The following is a 15,755-nucleotide window of genomic DNA, read 5'->3' as shown; positions in this document are numbered from 1 at the left end:
TTGCAAATTGAACATTAATAGTACAAAGAAGAGACTGACATGGATACCGAACTTGAGCTATGAAATATTGCTTTCCTTGACTAAATATGAAGATTTTTTGCTGAGACTTCTTCCTCCAAATTCATTTCTAGTGGGTAGGGCTACCTCTGTCCCCTTCTCTCCATTTCTCTCTGTCTCTCTCTGTCTCCCTGTGTCTTTTAATATTTTTTTTAAGATAAAGTAATCTCTGGGCTCTCAAGCTCCTTTTTTATTGTACTAATTTGTGCCTTTACCCATTCCATTTAGGAAAGGCACAAACCCAGGCCCATCCTGACATGGATAATGAACTGGAGCTGTGAAATATTGCTTTTGCCATGGTTTTTTAAATTAAAATCTAAAGTTTTTTTTATCTTTTTTTCTTTCTTCTTTTTTATTTTATTTTTTCTTCTTTCCTCTTCTCTAATTCTTTTCCTTTTTTCTTTATCTTTATTCATTGGCTGCTCAGCCTGTATGCACTAAATGTCTAGACAGGTTCAAGTGAACAGGATCTAAACATCTGAATACTATTAGGGTCAGAATATTCCTCTATTCTCACTGAATCTGATCGACAAATAATGAACACAGAATGGAAGAGAGATTTCAGATCACCTCCTCCTGCACATTTCTGAGCGCTCAGATTGAACTTCAAGAATTAGGAAGAAACGCACCATCCATCAGATGGCTAGAAATCACTACAGGGTCACAAGAAATATGGGAAAGCAAGAAAATACCTCTCCTCCAAGGGAAAAGAATAATTCCTCTTCATCCACAGACAGTACAATGAAATTCATGGAAATGTCAGATAAAGAATTTAGAATATTGATAGTGACAAAGCTAACAGAGATGGAAGAGAAAAGAGACAATGAACGGCAGAAGAGACAGGAGAAAGGAGAAAACGAGTTCCAGTAGATGAGGAAATTCTTGCAAGATCTAAAAGAGGAAATACACACTATAAAAAAGAATTAAATGGACCTGTTAGAGATAAAGGCTATAATACAGGAAGTCAAAGCCATCCTTGTAAGTATTAAAAGCAGACTAGATCATATAGAAAATCAGATCTCAGATATAGAAGATAGAATTGCTGGCCTAGAAAAATCCATGAAGACTGTGAAAAATGACCCCCCCACACAAATGGGAATAATACACGAAAAATACTAGATACTATCAAGTATCCAAACATCCAGATAATTGGTATTCCAGAAGGTGAAGAGACTTACAAGGGCATTGATAATCTATTTCATGAAATCCTGCAAGAAAACTTTTTGAACCTAGAGAGGCACTCAAAGATCCAGTCCCAAGAAATACAAAGGACCCCAAAAGAATCAACCCAAGAAGGTCTTCTCCAAGACACATCATAGCCAGATTGACCAAAACCACCGACAATGACAAGCTATTAAGATTGGCGAGAGAGAAACATCAAGTTACCTACAAAGGATATCCCATCAGTCTAACAGCAGACCTCTCATCCGAAACAATGCAAGTGAGGAAAGAATGGGAAAATATAGTCAAAGTGTTAGTGGAAAAACAATTGCAACCAAGAATACTGTACCCAGCAAGATTATCCTTCATATGGAAAGATAAGAACATTCTCAGATAAACAAAATCTGAAAGAATTTACCAGCACCAGACCAAATCTCCAAGAAGTTTTCAAGGGAGTGCTATCCCAGAAAAATTAAATTCAGACACACAGAAATTAGAGTTCAAAAACTAAGAAAATGGCTAACTTAATTGTAGGGACAAGTCTAGAGTTGAATATTATATCCCAGAATTTAATTGGGAAGATTGGACCACAACAGAAGATAAAGTACATGAGACTGAATGGGTGAAATAGAATTTTATGACTTTTGACTAAAACATTGCTGATTTTCTTCTAGGCTTTGTTTTCCAGTTTTAGGGATTTTTGTCCTGTCTTGAGCTGCCGATAGGTTCATATACCTACTATTTGAACAGAATCCTAACCTGTTTTCTGGCTTTAAGTTTTAAGCAAAGTTCCTTAGCATTTCTCTGATTTATCAAAGCTAAAACTGCTTTTCTTTAAATTAAAAAAAAATATATTTAAAAATACCTATTTAATGAATGTAGTAAGCTATATAGCATCAGCTAGGTGCTACCTTATAGTATATTCATTCTACACAGAGTTTCATGCCTAAAGTCAGAAATGTATTCACAGATATGTACATACCAGCTGAACTCGCTATTGAAAATAGTTATATTATTTAATAAATTTTGTGAATCAATAAAATGTGGGGGGAAACAGGAATGGAAAACAACTATAGACACCTGAGATAGTGTGGGAAAAGAGAGGGAAATGGCAGAGGGTGAGAAATAGGGGGAAAATGTATATACATATATGTGAAACTAGAAACGGAAAATTATCGATGATAACATGTATGATTAAGCCACTATGCAGTATATTCTGGATGGGAAATCATATTTTGTATGCTGTAATGATATTCAGTGAATGAATGTAAATTAATTAATTTAAATAAATAAATACAAATAGTAAACAGAAGAGGAAAAAGTAGAATAGTATGGGTTTTGAGTATAGATAGTAGAATATAGTGAGGCATCAACATGGGGATAGAATGTGAACCCATTCTAAAAATAATTGAAAATAAAAATTTGAAAGACAGTGAGGCTTTTATAGCTGGTTCTTTTACTACCTCCTTAATAAAGATGATGACTCAAATTTTGTTTACTGAGTTTGTGTATGAATGGATTTAACCACATTGAAGTCTAACTAATAATTATTTTCTATTACAGCAATTGTTCAACTGTCAAGCTCTACGAAAACTAAGTATTCCTGATAATGACCTTTCCAGTCTGCCAACCTCTATTGCTAGTTTAGTTAATCTTAAAGAACTCGACATCAGTAAAAATGGTAAGATTCTTATCTTCAAATATCTTGAAATTATTTCTGATGATGCACTTTAATGTTTTATCAGCAAATGATATAAATAACCTTGATGTTATTATAAGTTTTTTTTGGTGAAAAGCTCAATCCTAAATCCTAAGGTTAAATCCTAAATTATAAATTAAAGACAGAAAACCTCTCTCCCCTCCTGTTACTGAGTGCTTGACTCATCAGGCCTCATGTCCCTTTGTATCCAAATATGTGATTTATCTTTTCTGTACTATTTTATTGACTTTCCACTGCTTGTTCCTGTCATTCTCAGAGCAAGACTTTTTTCAAACTTAGCTCATGTATCACCTCCTCAGTGATGCCTACCTGTTTACCTCACCTCAAGTTATACTCAATTTCCCTTACTGGATTTTTTTCTTGTAATCCCCACCATTGTCTTAATATTATATAATTTATTTATTTGCTATAGTTATTGGCAGTCTTCTCCAGGCTCAGAATGTGAACTCCATTATGTGACAGTAGAGATTTTTCTCTTTTTTGGTCACTGATACATTCCAAACATCTAGAGCTGTACCTAGGGAACAGTAGGATCCCAGTAGTATTTGTTATACTCCAAATCAAACTTGTATATCTGGTGTTTTTGTTGATGCTGATGTTGATATTCATGTTGATGCTATTTTCCTTTGAACGTTTGTAAGATTGAAGATTAGATATTCAGAAAGTCTTCTGTATTCTTATTCATTCATTAAGTTCTAAATGTCCTTCCAAATGAGTCGGCTTTCCTTTTTTTAGAATAAAGCAAGGATCAGTCACAAGAGAATGCCATAGGTAGGATATGAGATATGACCTCTCTCTCCATCTTCAAGCTAATGGGTTAAAATGTGATATGTGTACACACATGTGCAAGTAGTGTTTTGGTTATATAGTCAATACTCTTGTTGCCAAAGGGTTAGTCAGGAATGAAGCAGGTTCTTGCTCTCATGAAGATGATGTTGTAGTGGGTAATTTAGACATTAAACAAGTAATTAGATGATTAAATAAAGAATTGTGTCTGAAGGTATATTCAATGTGAACAGCATATGTACAAGAAGGATGTAATCTAGTTTATGTGGTTAGAGAAGGTTTCTCTAAGAAGTTCTACCCAGCCTCAAACAGGACCAATAGGAGTTAGGTTAATCTGACTTGGCACCTAGTTAAATTAGGATCTGTCTGTGTAAAAAACACCAGGAAATTCTTTTGGTCACATATAAATATGATTTTCCTAAGAAATCTGATACCTTATAGAACTCCATAATGACATCCCAGCAGCTTGTTTCTCTTCATTCTGCCAGGAATTCTCCACAGATTGCTCATTCTCTTACCATCTTAAAGTCTTTGTTCAAATGTATTCTCAACCAAGTTTTCCTAGACCATTTTGTTTCAAAGTAAGATACTGATATTATTATCCACTAGAACATCCTATTTTCCTCACAGTTTTATTGTTGTTAGTTTTGTTTTACATTGTGTTTTTTTTTCTTTTTTTAATATGAGAAACTGACACACAATATATTAAAATTATTTTTGTTATTGTCTGGACTACCCTTACTAGGATTAAAAATTAATCTTACTCCAATTTTCTTGTTCTTGTTTTTCTTTACTGCTGTATCTCTACAGTATATGGTACATTGTAAGATCTTAAGAAATATTCCTGTGTTAATTCATAGATGAATGGCTATTCTGAAACACACAGAACTTGTTGAAATACATTGGTGTGAATTGTTAGTGATTTTCTTCAAGTCTATGAGAATTATCAAGAAGTTTGTAACATCATAGAGAAGATAAGAACAATACTCATAAATAATCAGTGAATATCATAAATATTATACAATGAAGTGATTAATTATACAGGGTGAATTCTTAGAGAATGGAAAGATTAATTAAGATGGCTATATTACTAGGGAAGAGTTTAAATAAAGAACATAGCCTGAAGATTTCCATGAAACACGGTAGTATCTGAATAAATGAAAATATTTCATTTGAAAGAGATAATAATAGTATAATCAAAGAAACACAAAAATGTTTCTACATGAAGTTGACTTACCACTTGGAGGGTTTTCACGAAGATGAACCTAAAAGGACATTATGCAGATGGAGAGAGACAATATGAACTAGATTTAGATCTATTAAATGATGACTTTAGGTCTAACATTACTGCTTAAAAATAGACTTATTTATTTGTATGCATTAATATTTCTATACTTGAATGGCAATTACCATTACTAATATATGTATATTTGTTCATATATCAATTTCTATTTTGAGATTAGGATTTCTGAGACATACCATATGATCAAATATTACATTACTTGACCTTCATACAATTTTAGCTAGATAGTCTAAAAAAATTATCCTACTGTAAAAGATCAGAAAACAACTTATCACCAAATATAAACATGATACTCCAATTCTAGAATTGTTTGTTTTCAGAACTGCAGGTTATACTTCTTCAGCTTTGTTAGGTCTGTGAGCATCCTTAGATGTGCTTACAATTGTTTTCTTCTTTTGTGCTGCTTTTTGTTAAATTAGCCAGAGGTCTTGTGTGCTCACTAGAGGATCACAGAGAGAAAGAGGGAATGCAAGAAAGCACCCCCATGGGACAGGGTCATGCCACAGTCCCTTCTTCTCCATTTCTCTCTCCTTTCAGGATTTCAGGCATGCATGCACAGACAACTGACATGTTTTCAAGCTGTTAGATTCTGGATTAGTGTGTGAAATTCATTTTGTTCACTATGAATTCATTATTTTCTACTTGAAATAGTGATTTTTCTTAGATGCCCAGGGTGTTGTGCTGACCAGGAGCCTTATGATGATAAGGTTGGATTAATAATCGTCTGCTAATTGTTAACTAGGAAGTCATGAGCTGGAATTCCTACACAAAGGCTATTGGAGTTTTTTTTTCAGGCGATGAGTGTTCTTTGGCATATATAGAAAATCAAATCTTACTATTCACATGTATGTATTGAATGATAAATGAACAAATAGTCTTTGGCAGGGTATTTTGGCCTTTTACATAATTCCTATTTTCTTTTTTCCCAGAGGACTAGTACTGGGAATCCTTTTATAGTATTGCTTTCTGAGCTTTGATTAAACACTTAAACTAGTAGGGACCAGCAGTTGGTGTAATGGCTATGTCGCTGGACTCCCATGGAGTCGACCATGGTTTGAGTTCCGGACCCGGTGGCTTAAATTCACGCTAGGCACATGTGCATGCATGCCCAAGATCCAGAGAGGAGAATGGAGGAGAAGCGATAGCTGTGTGGCCATCCCCCCGGGGCGTGATTTCTCACTTTCTGTCTTTCTGTGTCTTCCTGGTGAGTGTACACTCCCTATAGCAAAAAAAAAAAATCTCAGAGAAAAAAAATAAAAACAAAAACAAAAAATCTTAAACTTGTAAATATGTGAAGACGATCCTTTAAAAACAAATTTCAGAACAACCTTATGTGATAAAATTTGAAAAGTATGTAGGTTTGCAATCATCAATTCTTGAACTCAGAGCAACTCTGACTGACTTGATGATGATAAAAATGGATACAAGCATTTATTAGTAATTTTATGTGTATTGCTAAGAGCTTTATTCTACCCTTAGCAGGCCCATGTTCTGGAACCAGGAAATGAGCCTGTGCCCTGGATCAAGTTCAGCAAGTTTGTTTTAACTTGCAGGGTCTGGGACTCAAACTGCATAATTGGCCACATGGGATCCAGCTCTCTTAACCACCATCCTATTGGAATTGTTTTTTTAGAGACTATTAGCTATATTCCCTATATTCTGATATTTTTAAGTGTAATTATTCTATAAGTGAGAGAGACAGAGAGACATGCACACACACAGATATAGCACCCCCAGGAGGGTCTTGACACCTCAATCCACTCCCAGCTTCAGCCAACCCAGATCATGGACACAGGTATGCCCAGCATACTCAGGGAGGTCTCCGGATGTCAACCATGTGGTTTAGCCTTGCAAGATATCTGGAAATATTTGTGTAAAAAGACATGAAAGAGACCGTGAACGAGCCTGCAATGCTATTACCGTACCAAAGGCCTGATGGTTTGATGACATATCAGTCATTGCTGGAAGTTACTCAAAACAGTAAAAGATTTCACCACATCAGTGCTTTTAGAAAACCATACCCAAAAAAGCTGTCATTGGACTCTGTGACAGAGATTTAGACTGTTACTTAAGAAGCATAATACATTCTTTAGACATCTGTCAAATGAAGAAAGAACAGATAACAGCAAATAACTTCAGCATCAGCATCACAGTTGACAAGGTTGGGATAGCCTTGGTGGAAAAGAGGCAAGACAAGAGAGAACACGAGCACTGTTGGTATTTAGGGACAGGACATAGAAAGTGTATTGGAAACAGACACATTCAAGTGGTAGTCAATCTAGGTAAACATTTGCCTGAAACGTGCTTGAATTAGATATTTGACCTTTTAATGTAACTAACCATTCAGATGCTGAGATTAAATCTGATCTTGGTTTTCCATGTGTCTTCCCATCTGACTTTGATGTCTAATTCTTCTGCCTGTCGTCCTGAGTCACCATTTTCTCTCCATAACTCAAAAATGGTCTTTAATATTAAAACCTTTAGATAAGTGAGCTATAATGTGCAGAAGGATACTGTACAATTTGAGTGAATAGCTTTCATCCTCTTCTCTAACCACATCTTCAACTGGCCGTCTTCTTTTCATTTCATCGTCAGATAATGTCAAATTGTCATTTCCTAGTGCACCAGGCTGGGTCCTTGTGACATAAGAAACTGTACTATTTTCTTTTCCCAAAATGCTTCTTCCTCCCCACTGCTGTACCCCATCAATCAGACAGAGTCCTCTTCACCTTCAAAAGACATTTAAAATGTCTTTTATTGTGGGAACCTTTCCTGACATGGGATCTTCCTCTCAGATATATCTTTCCCTTGTGTCTATTTTTGTTTTGAACTTATCTTACTTTTTAATTTAATTTTCATATATGTGACTAGACTGTGAAGCCTTTCTTAAAATCAAGGACTGTTTCATTCATTTCTCTACCTAGAACTACAAGCACAATATCCAGCATATACATGGTAGGTGCTCAGTAAATTTTGGCAGGTAAATAAGCATTCTATTAGAGACCCTACATAGGGTAGGGTACAACCCGCTATGCTAAATGTTTTAACTGAGTGCTAAAGTAATAGAAATGACACTGCAAAATGAGTGACCACTAAAATCAGCTGTAACCTGGCATGAGGTTAAATATGTAATGTGCTTGTTCCTTGGGGTAATGACCATGAAGCTTTGACCTCTCTCTTCACCTTCAGTCTAGTATAGTCAAGTGCATGCTGAGCATAGCTGTATGAACACTCCAAACATCAAGTATTTCAAACCAAACTCATCATTTTCCCCACCTGTTTTTCTTCCTTTATCCAGTTCTCTGTTAATGTAATGATTTATACAAATATTCAAGGCAAAAACCTATTTTTTACTCCTACTCCCATGTTCATTTAGTCACTAATGCTTGCCAAGTTTACCTCCTAAGTGGAAAGCAAGTCTTTACCTTCTTACCATTCCCATCGTTACAGTCTTAAATTAGTCTCTTGCCTCTTCCCTGGACAACTTAAATAGCCTCTTTATTGGTCCCTTCCCTTCCCTTATTGCCACCACCATTACTAAGGCCTTCCTCTATCAGTCCTTAACACTCCATGTAAATTGCTCATATGACTGCATTACTCTCCAACTTAAGATATTTGAGTTGATATTGGATAGTTTAGGCTCCTTATCACAAAATTTGAAGTCTCCTCAACCTACCTCTACCTATACTCCTTTATATTTCACAGTCCTACCAAGGATGTTTTGTGCCTTTTAACTTTGCAGTCCAGATACTGAAGAGCTTTCTCAATTATTTAATGTTTCACTATCTCTTTAACTCTATTTGTAATGTTTCCTCTACCTAAGTCACCATTTTTTACCTGACTCGACCTACTCATTGTTCAAAACTCAATTGAAATGTTGTGGTTTCCATGTTGTCCCTCAAGTCAATTAAGTCAAAGGTCCCTCCATTGTATTAGTATATTCTGTATATATCACATGCAAAATATATTGTATTGAAAATGTTGACACTTATTATAGTGAATTATTATGTGTTTTTGATTTTCAAACTACTAAATATTTTGAGCATGAGGAAAATAACATGAGTTGTCAATTTATCCCCACAGAGTTGAAAGTGTTAACATTTATTATAGATATAACACTCTACTTCTTTTCTTCAATAAATAAGAACATTATAGAAACTTGTAAATGCTCCTTTCCATCCCTTCCCACATCCACCCTCTCAGAGTGAATGTGCTTAAAGTTTCAATGACATTCTTAAACATGGTATATATTATTCTACAAGTTTTCATTTAAAATTGCCTTTTTGAAATTTGTTCCTGGCAACCAATGTGGATCTAGTTGTATCAGCAAAGTGCCCAAGTTCCTACTATGCCATATCTTTGCCCACACTCGTAGGCATTAAATATATTAAATAAAAGCTAATCACATGAATATAAAAGGTTAGCTTGATTTATATTCATGCATACTATATATAATATAGAGTAGAGTATTTATATTAAATAAATATTATATTAAGGGTAGCTTTAATTTATATATCACTAATCATCAATGAAGCTGGCATTTTTCACTTTTTTTTAGCCAAATTATATAAATTTTTGGAGGAGGGTATTTCAATTTTAAACTGTTAGGTTTCTGGTAATTTGAAATATTTATATATTCTAAACAATAGTCCCTTGTTAATTATATGGCCTACAATTACTGTCTTTCAGTTTGTGACTTGTCTGTTCACTTTACTGAGATGCCATTTGTCATAAAGAAGTTGCAAATTTTAATGTACAAAAATATATCAGTGTTCTCTTCATACTCTGTATTTTTATAACTTATTTATGAAATGTTTTCCTACTCTAATATAATGAAGATATTTTTCTATATTTTCCTTTAAACTATTTTTTCTTTCATGTTTAGGCCTTTAACTCATTTGCAATTTATTTATTCACTTATTTATTGCTATATATGATCAAAATGTAGCTTTTTTCATATGAGTAGTCCCTTGTTTCTCAATTAATTTGTAATTCTACTTTCTTTATTTGTAAAAAGACTTTTCCTAAACTTTTTATCTTACTCTGTCAGATTTTTTTGCCTAGTTTAACACCACATTGTTCTACTCATTATAGCTAATATTATTTTAATACTTGAAAATGCAAGTTTTCTCATTTTTTTTATTTTCTAAGGTGTTTTACTATTCTTGGAATTCGGTTCTTCTATGGATTTTTTTAAGTTCATTTATATTATTCATGTGAGAGAAAGTATGTGCATACACGTGAGAAAGAGGAGACAGGTACCCTTTAGGGGTCTCATTGTCACATCGAGAATTCCTATCCCAGCCTTCCAGTTCATCACCATATTTGGCATACACTCATCCAGCATGTTCTCAGGTTGACTTGATATTCGAACCCATGGCCTGCCAAGTGGCTTCCAGTCCTGCAGTCCAGTACACTACCACCTGGGTCACTGAGGCTGGACCTTCCGTAGAAATTTTAGGTTCACCTTGATGAGGTGCACAATCTGTTGAAATGTTTAAACTTGGCTTGAATTTAAAGATTAATTTGAAAAGAATTGCTATCATTATGATGGTAAATGTCATAATCCATGAACACAGCATTTCCATCCATTTAGGTTTTATTTTTTGTCTTTCAATGAGATTTTGTGATTCACTTCAAGAAAGTGTTGCACACATTTTGTTAGAATTATTTCTGAATACTTCAGGTCACTAGCTTTATAAATTGTATCTCTTTTTTTCCAATTTTGTTTAATGCTATATAGAAGTATTACTAATCATGATATTTTGATTTTACACTCAGACACAGTACTTAATATAAGTTCTAATATGTAACTACTAGATTCTTCTGAATTTTTATGCATAAAAATCGTGTCATTTGTATATGACAATTTCATCTCCTTTTTTTCTAATTGTTATTTCTTTATATCTTACTGAGTCACTTTTTCATAAATTATAATTGAACTAGTAAATAAGCCATTTCATCATCCAGATTTTCAACTTTATTTTCATTAGTTATTCATAGTCTTCACTTAGAGTTTTTATAAATATCTTCCACATCCGTGATTATTTCTTCCCTTGTGTTCCTGACATTACTTAATTATACTATCTAAATTTTATCATTTTTATTAGCTAATTTAATTTTTTTCCTAGCATGGTTACACTGTAAATAGCCTAGTCAAATATATTACCATACATATTATCATTAACAGATAGCTAGTGATAGTTGATTTTCCATTTTTTGTGTCCTTTAAATGTTTTGGTCCTTTTTTTCCTTGATTCCCTCCCTCTACCCCAACCCACATATTTTATCCTCCTCCCACACTGTCTCTAGTGCTCTCTATAGTTTTATACTTTCCAGTCTTTCAGTCCTGACATTCATTATATATTAAGTGGGGACATACAATGCTTCTCTTTCATAGTGTGACTTGCTTCACTTAGCATTAAATCTTTCATATTTGGGACCAGCAGAGGCATAATGTTTACATCGCTGGACTGTGGTTTGTGTCCTGGACCCAGAGACTTGAAACATAACGGGCACATGTGTGTGCATGCTCAATATCTAGAGAGGAGAATGGAGGAGAAAGGATTGCAGTGTGATCATTCCCCCAGGGGAATGATTTCTCAAGTTCTGTGTCTCTCTCTGGCAAGCACATGCACCCTATAGCAAAAATCTCTCTCTAAAAAAAGAGTCTTCCATACTCATCTACTTTCTATAAAATGCCACGGTCTTGTTTTTTATGGCTAAGTAGTATTTCATAGTATCTATGTGTCACACTTTTTCAATCCGTTCTTCTGTTCTTGGACATTTGGGTTGCTTATATGTCTTAGCAATTGTGAATAATGCTGCAATAAACATGGATGAGCAAGTATTTTTCTGACTGAGTGTATTCCTATTCTGTAGGTAGATATCCAGGAGAGGAATTGCTGGATTATATGGCAGTTTTATATGTAGATCATTGAGGAACTTCCATGTTGTTCTTTCTAGTGTTCGTATTAATTTACATTCCTACCAATAGTTCAGGAGAGTTCCCTTTTCACCTCATCCTTATCATTCTTTATTTTTAAAATCTTAGTCATTCAGACTGGGGTTAGGTGGTATCTCATTGTGGTTTTGTTTATCATCTTCCTTATGATAAGGGATGTTGAACATTTTTTCATATGATTTTTGGCTGTTCATTTATCTTCCTTGGACAGTTGTCTGTTTAGCTCATTTGCCTATCTTTTAATTGGATTGGATATTTTTTGTGAGTAAGCTGCTTGAGTTCTCTATATATTTTGGTTATCAGTCCCTTATCTGGGAGAGAGTTCACAAATATATTTTCCCATTTTGAGGGTTTTCAATTCATTCTAATTATTGTTTCCTTTGCTGTGCAGAAGCTTTTTAACCTTTTGTAATTCTTGTCTATTTTTGGAATTATTACCTATGCTTTAGGGGGTCATATTTAAGAAGTCTTTGCCTACTCTGATGTCTCCAAGAATTTCCTTTATGTTTTCCACCAGTAGTTTATAGCTTGAGGTTTTGTGTTTAGATCTTTGATCCATTTTGAGTTGATTTTTGTTAATAGTGAGAGATAGGGTCCAGTTTCATTTTTCTTCAAGCGGATATCCAGTTTTTCCAGCAACATTTGCTGAAGATGTTTTCTTTTCCCCACTGGATAATTTTAAGTCCTTCATCAAAAATCAATTGGCTATACACTTGAGAGTTTATTTCTAGAGTCTTTTTTCTATTTCATTGGTCTACATGCTTGTTTTTTGCCAGTACCATGCACAGCTTGGTAATATATTTTGAGATAGGGGAGTGAAATGTGTCTTATTCCATTCTTTCTTTGTAGCATTGCCTTGGTGATACGGGGTCTTTTATGATTCCAAGTAAATTTTATGTTTTTTTTTTCTGATTTTGTGAAGAATATCTCTTGTAATTATACACCAACAAACAAGAAAACCTGTATGAGATGGACAAATTTCTGGACACATATAATCTACCAAGATTGAATCAGGAAGACACAGAAACCCTGAATAGACCAATAACTACCAATGAGATTGAATCAGTAATAAATAGCCTCTCAACAAAGGAAAACCCAGGTCCCAACAGCTTCACTTCTGTTCTATAAAACATTTAAAGAAGAGCTAACTCCCTTTCTACCCAAGCTATTTTTAAAATCCAAAAGGAAGGAACCCTCCCAAATTCATTTTATGAAAGCTTCATCACCTTGATCCCCACAACAGACAAGGACATAACAAACAAAAAAATAAACAAACAAAACAAAACAAACAAGGGACCAGCAGTTAGCAGTTAGCATAATGGTTATGTCGCTGGACTCCCACGTAGTCGACCGCGGTTGGGTCCCAGACATGGTGGCTTAAAACTTATGCCAGGCGCGTGCGCGTGCATGTCCAAGATCCCGATAGGAGAATGAAGGAGACTGGATTGCGGCATGGCCCTCCCCCCAGAGGGTGATTTCTCGCTTTCTGTCTCTCTGTCTCTGTCTGTCTGTCAAGCGCACATGCCCTATAACAAAAACCTCTCAAAAACAAAACAAAACAAAACAAAAACAAAACAAACAAACAAACAAAAACTACAGACCAATCTCATCTCTCTGAGGAAGATGTAAAAATTTTTAGGAAGATACTAGCAAATTGTATCCAATGACACATTAAAAAGATTATACACCATGACCAGATGGGCTTTAGTCCAGGGATGCAAGGGTGGTACAACATATTTAAAAACATGAATGTAATATATCATATTAACAGAAAGAAAGATAAAAATGTAAATTCATATCAATAGATGTAGAAAAAGCATTTACTAAAATGCAACATTCCTTCATCGTTAATACTCAGCAAAATCAGCAGAAAAGGGACCTTTATTTATTTGTCATCAACCTTGCCAGAGATTTTTCTACTGCATTAATCTTTCAAATAATATTCTTTGGCTTATGGGTCTTCTGTTTGATAGTTTGGCATGTTTTCCAATTCATTAATCTATTTTTCTGTTTTCTAATGTGGTTACATTTATTACATCTTTCTTGTATTTTCTTAAAATTTATTTAGTTGTTTTTAGTATTCTTACGTATTTCGTGTTTTTGTACTCATCATTGCATTCTCTGTATTGAAATACAATTCAGACTACATAGTCTAGGTGATAATGAGTTCTTGTTATTTTTTGCCTTTCACATTGTGACCAAGTGTATGGTCAATTTAAAATGTTTTCCTTATAGCTTGTAATGAAAATACGTATGCTTTGATTATTGAGTTGAGTAGAGATCAACTAATATTATCTTTAATCTTCCCTATAAAATAAGCTTCTCTAGGGAAAATAGCATATGTAAATGATTTTTAGGTACTTGGAACTTTGAAAGCAGAAACTTTAGAACTTCAAATATTCCAATACTTGGAATATTCAAAATGGCAAATAACAAATATTCAAAATGACAAATAACAAATGAACTGGAAAGAAATGAACTAGAAAATGAGGTTTCAGACTCTTGCATTGTACACTGATTCTTTTTTCTTAAAAATAAGTACAATAACTTTGCTTCTTTCTAAAGAAACTTCAGTCAATTTTACTGAAACTTGGTTATCTATTTATTTCTGTAGAGAGGAGAAATAAATATCCACACTTCATGTAAATTATTTTTCATCTCTTGATTCTTTCTGTTCCCTAATTATATGCAACAAATCAGGGGTAAATGCATCTGCTTTCCACTGCAATGGATTTTTCAATCCAGTGTTCCTTGCATCTTAATTCAATAGAAAAATAAAATGCATGTGTGCTTCAAAGATGATGAGATTTATGACATTATGATCTCCAAATAAATAGCCTATGCCTGTTTATAAAGCTGATACATGGCATAATGGAGTAAATTGTTTTATCTGATAAAGAAAGATAATGAATGATAAGGTTTAATTAGGCAGTGATTCCACTTTAAGTCTGATTGTTGATTTGTCATAGTTTCATAGAGACTATGGCACTATAATTTAAAGACTTTAATGAAAATGAATTAATTTGAAAGCTCTTCTTAATTGTGCAGCAATTAAGTGATTTTTCTCTTATCCACTAAAACTTATTTCTATACATGAATGAATCTGAACAGCATCATAGTGGGCAAAATCACTATTGTTAGTTATAATGAAAGGCAATCAGAGTTGAAGGCATTATTATGTGTTTTACCGACTTGCCAATTATTCCACCCCTTCCCCAAATGCATGCAAAACACTGAAGACAAATCATATCCTCTACTTGCAGGGGAAAGAGGGAATTTTTCTCTCAAGCACATTAGTGAAAACAGATATGAGTACTTAGCTAAATGATAAAAATTCTTTAAACGTTTTAGCATATCATGAAAAGAATAGAAACTCTAATAGTTTATATTTACATATTATAAATTCTTTGGTGAATCTATTTTGAGTTGCATTATGTGGGTTGGAGAGATAATCTTCCCATATAGCTCTTAATAAGCAATGTTTGCTCTTTTGTGTTTGGCAAATCATTAGACCATTTATTGTGAGTATAGTTTATTATTTTCCACTACTAAATGCCTCATTGTCAATGCTGTCGATATGTTATTTATCTGAAAATCACTAGAACTTCTTCCCTTAATTGAAATAAATGACTGAATAAATAAATAAATATTTTTTTTTAAAAAAAAAAGGGACCAGCAGGTGGCATGGTGGTTAAGGCGCTGGACACTCCCACATGGCTGACCATGGTTTGAGTCCCGGACCTGGTGGCTTTGCTTTTCCCCTT

At 34.0% G+C, this 15,755-nt stretch overlaps 1 protein-coding gene across 1 annotated transcript in view; it reads left to right on the top strand.

Annotated features, from left to right (window-relative positions):
* LRRC7 (leucine rich repeat containing 7) overlaps window positions 1–15,755 on the top strand; it is a 543,267-nt gene that overhangs the window by 237,307 nt on the left and 290,205 nt on the right. Inside the window, exon 4 of the mRNA XM_006167144.1 lies at window positions 2,782–2,899. Within this exon, the coding sequence (XP_006167206.1) occupies window positions 2,782–2,899 (118 nt within the window). The remainder of the gene's footprint in view (window positions 1–2,781; window positions 2,900–15,755) is intronic.

Source organism: Tupaia chinensis, unplaced genomic scaffold (assembly GCF_000334495.1).
Source record: "Tupaia chinensis unplaced genomic scaffold, TupChi_1.0 Scaffold144529_1, whole genome shotgun sequence".
In the NCBI taxonomy this organism is placed as follows: domain Eukaryota; kingdom Metazoa; phylum Chordata; class Mammalia; order Scandentia; family Tupaiidae; genus Tupaia; species Tupaia belangeri.
The sequence above is the reverse complement of the archived record's forward strand: the minus strand, read 5'-3'. Positions and strand labels throughout refer to the sequence as shown.